The sequence below is a fragment of the Chiloscyllium punctatum genome, chromosome 15 (assembly GCF_047496795.1).
Source record: "Chiloscyllium punctatum isolate Juve2018m chromosome 15, sChiPun1.3, whole genome shotgun sequence".
Lineage (NCBI taxonomy): Eukaryota > Metazoa > Chordata > Chondrichthyes > Orectolobiformes > Hemiscylliidae > Chiloscyllium > Chiloscyllium punctatum.
Genome location: NC_092753.1, coordinates 95,831,339 through 95,848,748, shown reverse-complemented (window position 1 = coordinate 95,848,748; position 17,410 = coordinate 95,831,339). Strand labels below are relative to the sequence as shown.

Below are 17,410 nucleotides of genomic sequence, written 5' to 3'. Positions count from 1 at the left end.
CCAAATACATGTACATCCTGTTCCTCAGGATTCCCTCCAACAACTTGCCCACCACCGACGTCAGGCTCACTGGTCTATAGTTCCCTGGCTTGTCCTTACCTCCCTTCTTGAACAGTGGCGCCATGTTAGCCAACCTCCAGTCTTCTGGCACCTCACCTGTGACTATCGATGATACAAATATCTCAGTGAGAGTCCCAGCAATCACTTCCCGAGCTTCCCAATGAGTTAGTATCAGACTGTCCCACCTTGTTTGCGGTTGGGTGTGCTGTGAACGGGTCGGCCCATTACACTGATACTGACTCCAGTCTATCTCTAATCTCGAAAAACCTGATCAGCTCCTGGAGATTTATCCACTTTTATGCGTTTCAAGACATCCAGCACTTCTTTCTCTGTAATATGGACATTTTTCAAGATGTCACCATCTATGTCCCTGCATTCTATATCTTCCATGTCCTTTTCCACAGTAAACACTGATGCAAAGTACTTGTTTAGTATCTCCCCCATCTCCTGCGGCTCCACACAAAGGCTGCATTGCTGATCTTTGAGGGGCCCTATTCTCTCCCTAATTACCCTTTTGTCCTTAATGTATTTGTAAAAACCCTTTGGATTCTCCTTAATTCTATTTGCCAAAGCTATTTCATATCCCCTTTTTGCCTTCCTGATTTTCCACCTAAGTAGACCCTTACTGCCTTTATACTCTTCTAAGGAAACATTTGATCTATCCTGTCTATACCTGACATATGCTTCCTTCATTTTGTAACCAAATCCTCAGTTTCTTTAGTCCTCCAGCATTCCCTAACCTACCAGCCTTTCCTTTCTCCCTAACAGGAATATACTTGCTCTGGACTTTCATTATCTCATTTCTGAAGGCTTCCCATTTTCTATCCGTCCCTTTCCCTGCGAACATCTATCCCCAATCAGCTTTCGAAAGTTCTTGCCTAATACCGTCAAAATTGGCCTTTCTTCAATTTAGAACTTCAACCTTTTGATCAGGTCCATCCTTTTCCATCACTATTTTAAAACTAATAGAATTATGGTCGCTGGCCCCAAAGTGCTCCCTCACCGACACCTCAGTCACCTGCCCTGCCTTATTTCCCAAGAGTAGGTCAAGTCTTGCACCTTCTCTAGTCGGTACATCCACATACTAAATCAGAAAATTTTCTTGTACATGCTTAACAAGTTTCTCTCCATTTAAACTCTTAACATTATGGCAGTCTCAGTCTATGTTTGGAAAGTTAAAATTCCCTACCATAACCACCCTACCATTCTTACAGATATAGAACATAGAACATTACAGCGCAGTACAGGCCCTTCGGCCCTTGATGTTGCGCCGACCTGTCATACCAATCTGAAGCCCATCCCACCTACACTATTCCATGTACGTCCATATGCCTGTCCAATGACGACTTAAATGCACTTAAACTTGGGGAATCTACTACCGTTGCAGGCAAAGCATTCCATACCCTTACTACTCTCTCAGTAAAGAAACTACCTCTGACATCTGTCTTATACCTATCTCCCCTCACTTTAAAGTTGTGTCCCCTCAGGTTTGCCATCCCCATACTTGGAAAAAGGCTCTCCCTGTCCACCCTATCTAACCCTCTGATTATCTTGTATGTCTCTATTAAGTCACCTCTCAACCTTCTTCTCTCTAATGAGAACAGCCTCAAGGCCCTCAGCCTTTCCTTGTAAGACATTCCTCCTGTACCAGGCAACATCCTAGTAAATCTCCTCTGCACCCTTTCCTAAGCTTCCACATCCTTCTTATAATACGGTGACCAGAACTGTACACAATACTCCAAGTGTGGCCGTACCAGAGCTTTGTACAGCTGCAGCATAACCTCCTGGTTCCGGAACTCAATCCCTCTATTAATAAAGGCCAAAACACTGTATGCCTTCTTAACAACCCTGTCAATCTGGGTGGCAACTTTCAGGGATCTGTGTACATGGACACAGATCTCTTTGCTTATCTGCACTCCCAAGAATCTTACCATTAGCCCAGTACTTTGCATTCCGGTTACTCCATCCAAAGTGTATCACACTTGCCCACATTAAACTCCATTTGCCACCTCTCAGCCCAGCTCCGCATCCTATCTATGTCTCTCTACAACCTACGACATCCTTCGTCACTATCCACAACTCCACCGACCTTAGTGTCGTCTGCAAATTTACTAACCCACCCTTCTAAGCCCTCATCCAGGTCATTTAGAAAAATGACGAACAGCAGTGGGGCCAACACCGACCCTTGCGGTACGCCGCTAGTAACTGGACACCAAGATGAACATGTTCCATCAACTACAACCCTCTGTTTTCTTTCAGTGAGCCAATTACTGATCCAAACTGCTATCTCTCCTACAATCCCATTCCTTCGCATTTGGTATAACAGCCTACTGTGGGGAACCTTATCGAACGCCTTGCTGAAATCCATATGCACCACATCAACCGGTTTACTCTCATCTACCTGTTTGGTCACTTTGTCAAAAAACTCAATAAGATTCGTTAGGCACGACCTACCCTTCACAAAACCGTGCCAACTGTCCCTGATCAGTTTATTCTTTTCTAGATGGTTATAAATCCTATCTCTTATAACCTTTTCCAATACTTTACCACCAACTGAAGTGAGACTCACTGGTCTCAGTTAATGAGTCCCCAAACATTCTTTCTACAACTGTAATATTGTCCCTGATCAACAATGCCACAGCTCCCCCTCTTTTACCATCTTCTCTGTTCTTACTGAAACATCTGAATCCCAGAACTTGCAACAACCATTCCTGTCCCTGCTCTATCCATGTCGCTGTAACGGCCACAACATCGAAGTCCCAGGTACCAACCCACGCTGCCAGTTCACCCACTTTATTTCGGATGCTCCTCATGTTGAAGTACACACACTTCAAACCAGGTTCTCGCTTGCCAGTGTCAGATACTTGATTTAGGAACTCCCTACTCTCATCCTCTTCTGTACCTGTCCTACAATTTTGGTTCCCATCCCCCTGCTGTATTAGTTTAAATCCACCTTAGTAGCTTTAGCGAATTTCCCACCCAGGATATTGGTACCCCTCTGGTTTAGATGAAGACCATCCTGCTTGTAGAGGGCCCACCTACCCCAGAAAGAGCTCCAGTTATCCAAAAACCCGAAACCCTCCCTCCTGCACCATCCCTGTAGCCGTGTGTTCAACTCCTTTCTCTCCCTATTCCTCACCTCACTAGCACGTGGCACGTGCAGCAAACCAGAGAAAACAACTCTGTTTGTCCTAGGTCTAAGCTTCCATCCTAGCTCCCTGAATTTCTGCCTCAAGTCCCCATCTCTCTTCCGACCTATGTTGTTGGTGCCAATGTGAACCATGTCTTGGGGCTGCTCTCCCTCCCCCCCGAAGGATCCCAAAAACACGATCAGAGACATCACGGACCCTGGCACCCGGGAGGCAAAACACCAACCGCGAGTCTCTCTCGTCCCCACAGAACCTCCTATCTGTCCCCCTAACTATGGAGTCCCCAATGACTACTGCTCTGCTCCTCTTCCCCCTTCCCTTCTGAGCAGCAGGTGCCCCACTGCTTTCCCCTGGTAAGTCATTCCCCCCCCAACAGTATCCAAAATGGTATACTTACTGTTGAGGGGAATGGCCACAGGGGATCCCTGCACTGCCTGCCGGTTCCCTTTCTGTCCCCTAATTGTCACCCATCTGTCTTTTTCTTTTATCTGGGGAGTGACTACCTCTCTAAGTCCTGTCAATAACCCCCTCTGCCTCCCGAATGATCCGAAGTTCATCCAACTCCAGCTCCAGTTCCCTAACGTGGTTTTCGAGGAGCTGGAGTTGGGTGCACTTCCCGCAGATGTAGTCAGCAGGGACACTAGTGGTGACCCTTACCTCCCACATTCTGCAGGAGGAAAATTCCATTGCCCTAAACTCCATTCCCACTATTCTAACTTCCGAAGTGACTACTAAAAAAAAGGATTAGGAAATAAACTAGTTCCCTTACCTTGTCAATCTGGCTCCCACAACTTTTTTTTAGGTTAGAGGAGGAGGATGGGGGGAGACCCTACCTGAGTAGTGTCTCGGGTAACGCAGCCACGCAAATATAACCTGTTCTACTTACCCTTCCCAGAAGTCCTTTGCTCGCTCCTCCCTCGCTGGCCTGAAGGTAAGAAGTTTAAATATATTTACCGGCCTTCCCGACAATCACCTCACACCAACGTCACCTCCTCCCAGCTCCCACCTCTCGGTACTCCGAAGTGGACCGTAACTGAGATCTCCTGACAAATTTGTTTCTCAATTTCCCTCTGACTATTAGAGGATCTATAATACAATCCCAATAAGGTGATCATCCCTTTCTTATTTCTCAGTTCCACCCAAATAACTTCCCTGGATGTATTTCCAGGAATATCCTCCCTCAGTACAGCTGTAATGCTCTCCCTTATCAAAAACGCCACTCCCCCCTCCTCTCTTGCCTCCCTTTCTATCCTTCCTGTAGCATTTGTATCCTGGAACATTGAGCTGCCTGTCCTATCCATCCCTGAGCCAGGTTTCTGAAATTACTATGATATCTCAGTCCCATGTCCGTAACCATGCCCTGAGTTCATCTGCCTTCCCCATTAGGCCCCTAGCATTGAAATAAATGCAGTTTAAATTTATCAGTCCTACCTTGTCCTCTGCTGTGTCCCTGCCTGCCCTGACTGTTTGAATCACCTCTGTTCTCAACTGTACCAATCTCAGATTCCTTCACTAACTCAAGTAGAAAAAAACAGGACTGCTTCTCATTTTATATTTGGAGATAAGTAATTGCAGTTTGTGCTCCTTAGCTCAGTAAGTGCTATCATTCAGTCATATGGACCATTAGCGACGGTGAATAAACAAGTGAATAAATGTACACACATACGCACACATACGAGAATGAGAGAGGGGCAGCCAGAACCATCTCGACAAAATCAATTCAAGTGACTTACCCAATTAGTCATTCATCTCTCAAAAGCCCAGGCAATGAGGTTACGCTGAAAGGTGATACATTATAATGGGCCTCAGATACGCATATTCAGCCCTCTGCTCAGGGTACAGTGTGTGTTTCAGTCGCAATAAATAACATCAAAGACCATGAAGGAAATAAAGTCTAGCTAACCTTTACCATCCCTCCAATTAACCCCTAAAGTGGAGAATGTGGGGAAGCAGCAATGGGAACCCCACACCTTACCACAAGTGACTTAATGTGTGAAACCAGACAGTGAATGTCAACAAGGTAAAAACAATGACTGCAGATTCCTGATGAAGGGCTTTTGCCCAAAACGTCGATTTCGAAGCTACTTGGATGCTGCCTGAACTGCTGTGCTCTTCCAGCACCACTAATCCAGAACCAGCGAATGTCAACAGGCATGAAATCTCATTGATACACAAACGCACACCAAATGAAAAAGGACGGCACACTGGTAGTTACACTGATCATCCAAAGGCCCATTATAATGCTCTGGGGAAATAGGTTCAATTCCCACCAGAGCAGTTCAGTTCATTCATTAATTCAGTAATTCTGCCACAAAACCATCTTAGGTTATTGTACCCATTGTGAACGCAACTGGCCCACTTGTATTGATTTTATTTATTCATTTCTGAGATGTGGGTGTCACTGTTTGGCCAGCATTTATCGCCTGTCCTTAGTTGCCCTTGAGACTTTGTAGCAATTTCGACAACTGAATGGCTTGCTACGTCATTTCAAAGGGCAACTGAATGTCATCCATATTGCTGTGGGTTTGGAGTCACATGTAGACCAGATCAGATGAGGATGGAGGATTTCCTTCATTGAAGGACATTAGAGAATTAATTGGGTTTAACTGACAACTGACAGTGATTTTATGGCCATCAGTAGATTCTTAACTCCAGATTTTTTTATATTGAATTCAAATTCAATCATCTGCCTTGGCAGGATTAGAACCCGGGTCCCCAGGACATTTGCTGAGTTTCTGGATTAATAATCTAGTGATAATAGTTCAGGCCCTTTAATAGCCACAGGAGTGTGGTTGATTCAACTGCCCTCTGAAACAAGAGCTTAAGATGTAGGAGCTGAAGTAGTCCATTGAGCCCATCCATTGTGCTCCAGCATTCAATGAGACAATGGCCGACCTGATAATCCTCAGCTCTAATTTCCTGCCTTTCCACACAACCCTTGATTGCCTTAATGAGCAAAAATCTATCTATCTCAGCTGTCTATCCTGTCAAGTCCTCTAAGAATCCTAAATGTTCCAAGAAAGTTGCCTCTCATTCTTTGATATTCTAATTAATAAAAGTCCAATTTTCATCAACCTCTACTCATAAGATGCTCCCTTCATATCTGTATGAGCTAACAAACTACTCAACTCAAGGGCAGCTGGGATGGATAAATAATGTTGACCTTTCTGGTGGTGCCCACATCCCTTGAAAGACTTAAGACAACAAATGCATACAATGGAAACAAAATCTGAGCTCATTACTTTTAGGCGTTAGCTACAATTCAATTATTACTTTCACCTCAAATCACACTTTTTAAAACATTTGCCGACAGTTATTGATGTCAAAATCTAGGTCAGTTATTCGTTGCCTATCACTAAGAGTTAACCACATTGCTGCTGGCCTGGAGTCACATGTAGGCCAGACTGGAAAAGGATGGCAGACTTCCTTCTCTAAAGGACATTAGTGGACAAGATGGGCTTTTGACAGTGGCTACGCAGTCACCACTGGGTAGCATTTAATCCAGACTTCTCCTGAATTCAAACTTCACCATCTGCCATGGTGGGGTCACAGTCATTCATCAGAATGCAACTATGTCTGCAGCCATGGGAAATATCTGTCGGGAATCTTGTACCACAGCTCAGAGGAATCTCCTGTGGAAGGAGAGGTCCTCTTGATTGTTGAGTTTGATCAATTCAACATGTTTCGATGAATTGATTCATGTCCTTATGGAATCATGGGCTTATCTCTAGGTTTTATTCTGTATCCATATGACCTATATGCATATGATCCAGCATGTTGTGATATAAAGTTTGCAGGACTACGGCTTGTTTGCCCTTTAAGATTGTATTTCTGGAGAGTCCGAGTTGGTCTCTGAATGTCTGGAAGGAATGAACTAGCTCATGGACCTGTTTGACATGTTCCGGCGACCTTCTGACGATGACATTACTGAGCTGTCGTAGCTTGGTATATCTGCACTGCTCGATGGTGACTGACAAACATAAGATCGATGTTAGAGTCTGTTACCTGTGAGGGATTTGTCAACTCATTGTTAAAAATAGTATTTATTTTCGCGTATCTTGGTCAACTCAAGGAGCTGCATTGATAGTTAAGATGGAAAATGCCAAAGCATAGAGATGTCAAACCTGTTGCAAGCTGCCACATGTAGGAGACACCACACTATCTAGTTTCCTGAGTACATCTTAGGTAAGGCACGTAATGGGATGATACTTGTATTGGCAACAGTGTCAATTTTGGTATCGCATGTACGTTGCCCGTTCTTTCAGTCGATAGGTGGAGATCAAGTCATACTATCTGACTGGTGTCCGCAAGCTGTAACATTGCAGTTGCCTCTTTGATTTGTCGGACCTGGAGTAGAATTTTGAAACTTTTATTTTTGGCCATTGTTCCTGGGTTGGTTCATGATGTCACTGTGAAGTGGTTAGTTGTATGTGAGAAGTTCACTGGTCACTTCCACTTTTGTTCATTTGGCCCAAGCTCCTCGAGTAGAACTGTGTTTGTATATATCACAAAGTGCATTGGTGGGTGAAACGCGCCACACCTCTTACAAGATTTAGATGCTCCCCGAACCAGTCGATAGCTACAACAGTTAGTCCAGAGTCAAGCATTTTCTACTGGCTTGCTACAATTCCTTCAAATTTGTGTCCTTTTTCCAAGAGAATATTAATAGTGGACTCTTTTGGCTGGCCCATAAATGCTTTTTTGTGGAGGAGTTAATGGAGAGAGAGGGAGTGATCTTCATCATAGAATCCTGACAGTGTGGGAGCAGGCCATTTGGCCCATCAAATACACACCATTCTTCTGAAGACCATCCCAACCCCCTCACCCTGTAACCCGGCATCTCTCACGGCCAATCTCCCGGGCCTGGGCATCCTGGTCAACTTAACTTGGCTAATCCACCTAATCTGTACACCTTTAGACTGAGGGAGAAAACCAGAGCACCCAGAGGAAACTCATGCAGACATAGGGAGAATGTGAAAACTCCACAGGGACAGTAGACGGAGGCTGGAATTGAACCCAGGTCCTGTGAGGTAGCAGCATTAGTTACTGAGCCACCATGCCAGCCCATAAGCTGCCAGAAGCAGAGTTCCATAAGCCTTTCAGCTTTGGTCAAATCACCTCCTGTCCCTTTGCATCGACACGTGACCGAGAATTGGCCAATGGTTTCACTTGATTGCTGTTAGTATGGCATGAATACTGGCCTGTGTATCCTAAAATTAGCTTGAATACTATGTTGTCTTCTGAAATCTGAAAAATATTGTCAGGATAATCAAAAATACAGGAGGATGTTACTCTTCTGAACCTTTCAGTGCCAGATGTGAGGGGCGTGACTATTTATCTTTGTTGATAATCCATAAAGATTGATTCTTTCTTTAAACAGCTGAAGTTCTGACAGAATATCAATGGTTTACCAATCCACGCTCAGGTGTTTACTTTCTACCTTTCCTTTGTGACATTTATGCTCCAAGAAATTGCAAGTAAAAGTCTATATTATAGTGTAGTGCTTCTTTCTCTTTCGTGATTTACCACCAACTTCTTTTCTCTTTTTTCTATTATTAAATGTTATATTAAAGTATATTTTAAATGTTGCTACTCCTTTAAAAACAGCAGACATGTCTCCGTCAAGAGACAATAGATAATAGGTGCAGGAGTAGGCCATTCTGCCCTTCGAGCCTGCACAACCATTCAATATGATCATGGCCTGATCATCCTTAAATCAGTATCCTGTTCCTGCCTTATCTCCATAACCCTTGATTCCACTATCCTGGAGAGATCCATCCAACTCTTTCTTAAATGAATCCAGAGACTGGGCCTCCACTGCTCTCTGGGGCAAAGCATTCCACACAGCCACCACTCTCTGGGTGAAGAAGTTTCTTCTCATCTCTGTCCTAAATGGTCTACCCTGTAGGTCAGTGGCTTTTGTGCTAATAACAAAGAAATGACGACATCATGTGTCTTTTTTTTTTGTTTTTTCACTATTTTGTGAAGAGAAAATGGTGAAACTGAGCCACGTCTGGCCAGAGGTAGGGCTTTGTTATTATAGGAAACCTTTTTTTTTTGAGTTTGTGCCAGGATCACATTATTGATTGAAGCTATCCTTCAGCACTTTTTAAACTGTCAGTTTGCAAATCAAAACATCCTTTTGAATATTCCGGCTTTTCAGAGAGAGAAAGAGTGGTAGAGTACTTGTTAGGCTTTAGTTCAGGTCTGTCGCCTTTCAAGTTGGATTTTCTGTGACTTGGAATCTCACACAGCAGCTTAACACTACAACCTTCTTTTGTGACAGGAGGGCGCGGCACGGTGGCTCAGTGGTTAGAAGTTAGAAGTTTCCACAATCATGAGAGGCAGAGACAGAATGGACAGTTGGAGTCTTTTACCCAGGGTAGAAATGGAAATTACTAGGAGACATAGGTTGAAGGTAAAAGGGGGAATGTTTAAAGGTTGTGTTGGCAAGGTGGGGCAGCCATGGTAAATGAAGGGTTGAGGGGAGGGGTGGTGGGGCTGGTTCTGGGTGCGATGGTCTGCGGAGGGTCAGTGCAGACTCCATGCGCTGAATTGCCACCTTCCACGCTGTAGAGATTCTATAATTCCAAGTGCCTGGACAGCATTGCCAGAGGAGTTGGTAGAAGCAGATACAATAGCAATGTTGAAGAGACAGCTTGACAAACAAATGAATAGATAAGAAGTAGAGGGATACTGACTGGGTAGAGGCATGAGGTATTTGGTTTAGAAATGTATCATACATCAGCACAGGATTAGTGGGCTGAGGAGCCTTTTCCTTTGCCTAACTGTGCTTTGTAATTCTGACCATTCTCTCATAGTGCAGATAGGTCAGGTGAAGGAAAACTTTGACCTTTTCATATCAGACAGCTGCTATATTCAGAAATATAAAGATCCTGAATCATAGGCAGCCACTTTGATGGTTGCTGTTAAATCCTACGTACATAAGGTACGTGCAAGGCTATAATACCAGGAAAGCAGGGCACCAGAATGTGCAGGTTAACAGGTAGGACAGAATGTCTAGTGAATTTTGGGGAGGTGGGGAAGGAGGTGGAATGCCAAGTGGGTAGAGGATTGGGTGCCAGGGCTATGGTACTAGGTGAGATAGAGTACCAACTAAGTGTGTGTTGGGTGCCAAGAGGTTGGGTGCAACCAGCATGGGATGCCAAGTGGGCAGTAGGTTATTGGTTGAGATAGTGTGCCAAGTGAGAAGGAGTTCGGATGCCAGATAGGTATCGTGCCCAAAGGTAGAACACCACATGGGAAAGAGTAGTGTGCCAGTGTGCAAGGGGGTCAGATAGGTGGATGGGAGATATTGAGTCCAGCAAAGGGGGTAGGAGGGTCTGGAAATAAGGCCTGGAGTTTGAGAAGTGGGGGTCAGGTCCAGTGAAGGTGCGGTGTCTGGATTGGGGTGATGATGCCGGGGGGGGGGGTGGTGGGGGTAAGCTAATGCCTAGCCCAGAATTGGAGGGAAGGAAAGAGCAGGAGAAGGTGTAAGCTGGGACAGGGCTCTGGGCTAGGAGTAGAGTAGGTCAAGCGCAGAGCAGGGAAGCGGATTGGCAGACAGAGGAACAAGGGTATGCAGGGAGGGGTAAATGGCTTGCAATGGGGGAGTTGGGATGGGGTGGTGAGGTTTGGGAGGTGGGGGGAGTCTGATGTTGTTTGGTCCAGGCTGGGTGAGGGGTGTCCTTGGTCTGGAATGTTGTGTGATTTCTGCTCTTGAAGGGCAGAAGGTGGGATCAGATCAGGATTAGATGGTTGTAGTTGAGGATGTTTAGTCAGTATTGGGTCAGTTTAATCATTATTCAGGAGTTAGATTAATTTTTCCTGTGTCATCAATCACTTAATTTCACTGGAACCCTCCCAATCTCCCGATTTTTTGGGAGAGTTCTAGCTGTACGGAGTTGCCCAACAAAATCCTCAATTTCCAGGGCAATTCCTTTGGAATGTGCTATGGTGGGGATTTTACAGGTTCGCCATGTGCAAATCCCCTATATGCTGAAATATTAACTGTCTGGCCATTGGGAAATCTGGGCCTCAGTTTTGGTTGTAGTTGTAACTTTAGCTCTGAATTCAGACAGGTTGAAGGCTGACTGTTAAGGACGATTAGCATTATTTTCTCAACTGCTGTGCTGCCATCACTAGTTCAGCCTTCAATGTCCATTTACTGCCACTTATTGGCTGACAATTATTAATAGCACCAAATGGCTACAATATCACAGACTTATGCCTCATAGGATCACCGTTCAACAATTAATCCAGAGGTGTAGGTAATGTTTGGGGACACACCATGGTGGGGAATTTGAATTCACTAAAATATCTGGAATTAAGAGCCTCATGATGACCAGGAAACTGTTGGTAAAACCCATCTAGTTTACTCATGCCCTCACCTGGTCCGGCCTACATGTGACTCCAAACACACAGCAATGTGGTTGACTTTTTGCTGTCCTCTGAGTAACTAGGGATGGGCAATAAACGGTGGCCCTGCACATGACGGCCACATTCCACGGATAAATAAAAATAAACAAAAAGTAATAGATGCAAGTAAGATGCTCTTCCTGGTTGGGCAGTGTAGAATCAGTGGGAAGGGGTATAGTTTAAAAATCAGGCCAATACTATTTAGGATTGAAATGAAGAGAACTTATTTTAATCAGATGATGGTGAATCTTTTGGAATTCTCTACCCCAGAGGTCTCACTGGGAGGATTTTGGGATAGTGCACGTGAACGGTATTGATCATATTCAATGGCAGAGCAGTTGCAATGGGCTCAATGGCTTAATTGTTTTCCTAAAAGTTTGTCTTGTCGCCCATCTACAATTATAGAGTGAAAGTTAGCAGTTAGTGTCTGACCAGAGTCACAAAGAAACTAGGGTGGGTGGGACTTGGATGGCATGGTGGCTCAGTGGTTAGCACTGCCGACTCACAGCACCAGGGACATGGGTTCGAATCCAGCCTTGGGTGACTGTCTGCGTAGAGTTCACAGAACTCTCTGTGTGGAGTTTGCACATTCTCCTCCGTGTCTGCGTTGGTTTCCTCAGGGTGCTCCGGTTTCCTCCCACAGTCCAAAGACATGTGGATTAGCCATGGGATACGCAGGATTACAGGGAGGGGGTGAGCCTGGCTGGGATGCTCTTTGAAGGGTCATACAGTAGGGATTCAGTAGGGATGAAACCCTCGTGAGGTCTTGCAAACAGTTACTCCCTTCCATACTTCTTCTCGATATGATGCTAAGCCACAAATAATTTGATATTTCAAACTCCATTCCACAACTTTTCAGGGTCAAACATGAATTTATTAGTAATTGGGTTATTAGATCACAAACTATCCCAAGGCTATCTTGAGAGGGTTCAACATCTCAGTACCTCTGACAGCACAGCCACCTTCTCTAATAGCAAGCTTAGGCTATGGGCTCATGTAGGATCTCACAATCAAAACTCAGAGGAGCAGGGAACAAATGCCTGAAGAGATGAACTGCTCAACTGAGACATTCAAGGGCATTGGATGATTTTTTTTTAAACTTACACATACGATGTGGGTGTGGCTGGCCAAGCCAGCATTTATTGCCCACCCCTAATTACCCAACTGGCAGTTTAGAGGCAACCACATCGCTGTGGTGTGGAGTCACATGTTGGCAATCCCAGGTAAGGATGGCAGTTTCCTTCCCTGAAGGACATTAGTGAACCAGATGGGTTTTTCCCAACAGTCAACGACAGTTTCATGCTTATCATGAGATTCCTGACTCCAGATTTTTATTCAACTCAAATCTGCCATGGCAGAGTTAGAAACCCCAGAACATTGGGCTATTAATCCAGAGAGTTCAGGCAAAGACTATAGGAGCGACATGGTGGCTCAGTGGTTAGCACTGCTGCCTCACAGCGTCAGGGACCTAGGTTTGATTCCAGACACGGGTGACTGTGTGGAATTTGCACGTTCTGTGTGCGCGTGGGTTTCTTCTGGGTGTTCCAGTTTCCTCCCACAGTCCAAAGGCCATAGTTAATGTGGGGTCACAAGGAAAGGGTGGCTCCTAGTGGGATGCTCTTTGGAGGGTCGGTGCAGACTCGATGGGCTGAATGGTCTCTATCTGCACTGCAGGGATTCTATGACACATCTCATTCTAATACCACAAAGCCACCACCTACTCAATTCTCTACACAGACACACCATGCATAAGGAGGTTGCCATTAATTTTAAAAAAACTCCGAAGGGCCAGTGCAAGCACAATGGGCTGAATGACATTCTTCAGCACAAATCCACAATTCAATCCAAAATCAGCAATGCAACCTTGGGGCAGCATCACTGCTGAGCCCTGTATGAGTCATAGTCATAGAGATGTACAGCATGGAAACAGACCCTTCGGTCCAACCTGTCCATGCCGACCAGATATCCCAACCCAATCTAGTCCCACCTGCCAGCACCGGCCCATATCCCTCCAAACCTTTCCTATTCATATACCCATCCAGATGCCGTTTAAATGCTGTAATTGTACCAGCCTCCACCACTTCCTCTGGCAGCTCATTCCGTACAGATCCATAAGGACAATAACTCTTTTGGAAGTAAAGACCCTCTACCCTTTGAGTCTGTTTTGCCACTTGAGTCAATCTTGGCTGGTGTCTGTCTTAACTCCATTTTGGAAACATCTAGAAAAGGTGGCCCTTAACTACAGAGAAACAAGAATCAATTTATCTCAGTTTTGAAATTTATTTCCCAGGTTCAAAGGCTTTTCTCAGGCAAGGTAGTCCTGATTCCCAGCACTCTGTGTGAAGAAGTCTTTCCAAACATCACTCCTGAGTGGTTTTACTGAGAACAGCCCCTTGTGCTGACACCCCTGACCAGGGGAAAGACTTCCTCTTGACTCATCATCAACTCCCGTCATTACCTTCTGCTTCATCACTCCTTAATCTTCGACATGAAAGGAAGCACAAGTCTAGTCGATGCAACCTGGCCTCATCATTGTAACGGTTTTATCCCAAACAATGTAGTACTGGAACTGTACTGCACACCCTCGAATGCCACTTTGTTCTCTTATTATGCACTGCTCAGAATTGTACAGAATACTGTCGATAGCTAAGGATTTATATAACCGTGCTATAACAGCACCTCCCCCTCCCATCTCACCTCCCACTACTTTGACATTCCTGTTGATAAATTCAACATTCATTTAAGCTTTTGAAATTCAAATTTTATGTCCATGGATTACTGAGGTGGATGGGGACTACTGGGTGAGGGGGGGTGGGAGGGTCACTGAACAGTGATCAGGGCACAACACTTTAGCCAAACCTTCCTCCCCTGGTTCCAGGGTTAGTGAGTCACTCCCAAATCATGCACCCCCCCCCCCACCCCCGTAACACACACACACACACACACACACACACACACACACACACACACACACACACACACACACAATCCTGATTCAGCCCAGCCGATGTCAAACCCAAGGATGGAGCTTGGAACCATGACATACAGGTGAAGGTGTGTGTGGTGTGTGGTGTCGTGTGGTGTGTGTGAGATGTGCTGTGCGTCAGTGTACTCACGTGTGTGTGCGCCTGTTGGGGGGGGGAGATGCTGTGGGGTGTGGGGCGTGGGGTGGGGGTGTGTCCCACTGTGGATTCTCCCCTCAGGTTCTCCTCCTGCCTTCTGTAAAGGAATCTATTTTTCCGCTCCTACAACTCGCCTGGATAGGCTAGTGTAAATGCTGAGAGCATGTTTCCCCTCATGGGAGAATCTAGGCCCAGGGGAATAAAGGGATACCAGTTTAAGAGAGTGAGATGAGGAGGGATTTCTTCTCTCAGAGGGTTGAGAGACTTTGGAACTCCTTATTAGAGAGAGCTGTGGGGCAGAGCCCTTGTGGATATTTAAGACTGAGACAGAATCATAGATTCACAGAATCCCTACAGTGCGGAAACAGGCCATTTGGCCCAACAAGTCCACACTGGCCTGCTGAAGGGTACCCCACCCAAACCCATTCCTCTATCTAATATTCTACATTTCCCCTGACTAATGCACCTAGCCTACACATCCCTGAACACTGTGGGCAATTTTAGCTTGGCCAATTCACCTAACCTGCACATCTTTGCACTTCAGAATTAAACTCAGATCCCTGGCGCTAAGGCAACAGTGCTAACCACTGAGCCACCATGCCGCTCAAGATAGATCCTTGATCAGTTGGGGAATCAAGGGTTACGGGAAAGGGGCAGGAGAGTGGACGTGAAAAATGTTGGTCCAACCATGATCCTATTGAATGACAGCGCAGGTTTGGAGGGCCGAACAGCATACCTCTGTTCCCGTCTTCTATGGTTTTATGTTGGCAGAGCTAGTCACCTGGCATCATCACCAAACCCAACGACCTGGTTTCTGCACACATACCATACATGCTTTGTGACAGGACTTTATTAAATCAGAAGAGGGGTGTCTCTTATCACAAAACCACCTCCCTCCCAACCCCGCCATCCCACAAACACCCATATTCCCTGGTCCCACTGCCTTAGCTTCCAGAGATGGGAGATCAACCTTTAGAAGCTCAACTCCCAAGATCAGACCAGAATAAACTCTTCCCTTTCTTGGGCCAGCAAGTTCAGGAGACTTTGGCTCCACTAACACATTAAAGACAAACACTTCCAAACTCCATCAGAAGCCAAACAGATCACATTAACAAAACACAAACACTTCTGCAGGGAAAAATGCATTTTCAATACATTTCCCTTATTTTTAAAATCCAAATTCATCTCGACTCCTCAGCTCAGTTTTTTAAAACCATTTTATTTTTACCTGCAGCCCATGAATTCCCTCAAAATGAGATAATGCTTGTGTAGAGCACAAATACTAGCCTAGTGGAGATGGGCTGAATGGTCAGTTTCTGCATTGCATCTTCTATGTTAAACAAAACTTGGTTTCTGTTTCTTTTCTGAAATTCACCAGAAATATTCAGGCACTTGGACAATTAAAATTCACATACAATAGACTTCATTTCGCATTACACACAAAAATAACGACAGCTCACTCTCCAGTTTATCAGTGATAATCATCTAACTTACCTTAGGTGACTTCGTGGAGATTCTGTCTTCAGCTTCTGCTGTTTTCTATTCAGAAAGGAAGGGAAAGGGTGTTGGAGGGGGTGGGGGGAGGTGGAGAGTTGATTTTTTGGAGGTGGTGTTGGTGTGATCTGTCAATAGCCTCTGACTGGAGACTTGACTCTGACCCTGTTCAGTCCCTTCTCCACCGTCCCCCCACCTCCCCCTGCCCACAGACTCCCCCCTCCCCCCTCCCCACCTCACCACAGTTGCCCCAGGGAGTTCACTGCAAATAGAATTCCAGGAGAAGTTAAACCATCCTTTCACTTAAGCTGAGGAGAAGACGAGCGATGGAGAGAGAGAGCGAGAGCGAGAGAGAGAGAGAGAGGGAAGGAGCTTGAAGATAATGGAGATTGCCACAGGTCTTGCATTCCTTGTAATCTAATACATACAACAAGACTTGCCTGAAGGCACTTTCAGAATAAAAGCCTTTCTTCAGTATTACTGCCAGTCCAGGCTGTCCTTACAAAATCCTTCATCAAGAAAGAGACTCTTTACAATGATCCATTCAGCTTGATTCTGCTCACAGATTTTGCAAGAGCTGAGCATACTGCAAATCACTGCCACAGACAAATCCAACAGCTTCAATTTTGAGGCACATTATTTCATATTAAGAGTCTGCGAGCTCTCCAGCAAAAGAAACGATACACTGGTAATTCTGAAGGAAATTAAATCTAATCTGCCTCGATCCAAAAGTGATAAAGTGAAGGTGTATTACTGACAATTGTGGTGACTGCGCATTTTCCCCAGATGCTTTCCCTGCCCCTGAAGAAGCTGGAAATGTGCTCGAAAGGTTTCTGAGTCTCTGAGCAGCAAGAGGAAATGCGGGAATGCTCACAGAATTCTGCAAAACCAAGGAAAGGCCGTTCACCTTAAGCACGGTGGCTCAGTGCTTAGCGCTGCTGCCTCACAGCACCAGGGACCCGGGTTCGATTTCACCCTCAGGTGACTGCACGGAGTTTGAATATTGTCCCCCGTCCATGTTCTCTGGTTTCCTCCCACAGTCCAAAGATGTACAGTTTAGTTGGATTGGCCATGCTAAATTGCCCACAGCATCCAGGGATGTGCAGGCTAGCCTTGGGAAATGTGGGGTTATGGAGCTAAAGTAAGGGTGTGGGTGAGATGCTGTTT

At 45.4% G+C, this 17,410-nt stretch overlaps 1 protein-coding gene across 5 annotated transcripts in view; it reads right to left on the bottom strand.

Moving 5' to 3' along the window:
• Positions 1–17,410, bottom strand: part of robo2 (roundabout, axon guidance receptor, homolog 2 (Drosophila)) — a 1,634,458-nt gene that overhangs the window by 1,606,095 nt on the left and 10,953 nt on the right. The window contains exons 1-2 of one of the 5 annotated variants that reach the window (XM_072585787.1): positions 16,244–16,288; positions 4,096–4,134 (exon numbers count right to left, since the gene is read on the bottom strand). The exons of 1 other annotated variant lie outside the window; for it this stretch is intronic. Coding sequence is in view for 1 of the 4 variants with exons in the window: in XM_072585783.1 (XP_072441884.1) it covers positions 14,086–14,097 (12 nt within the window). In the remaining 3 variants the exon portion in view is untranslated. Of the gene's footprint in view, positions 1–4,095; positions 4,135–14,085; positions 14,113–16,243; positions 16,424–16,683; positions 16,814–17,410 lie in introns of those variants that run through there. 3 more of the 5 variants (XM_072585785.1, XM_072585784.1, XM_072585783.1) reach the window with 3 other exon arrangements.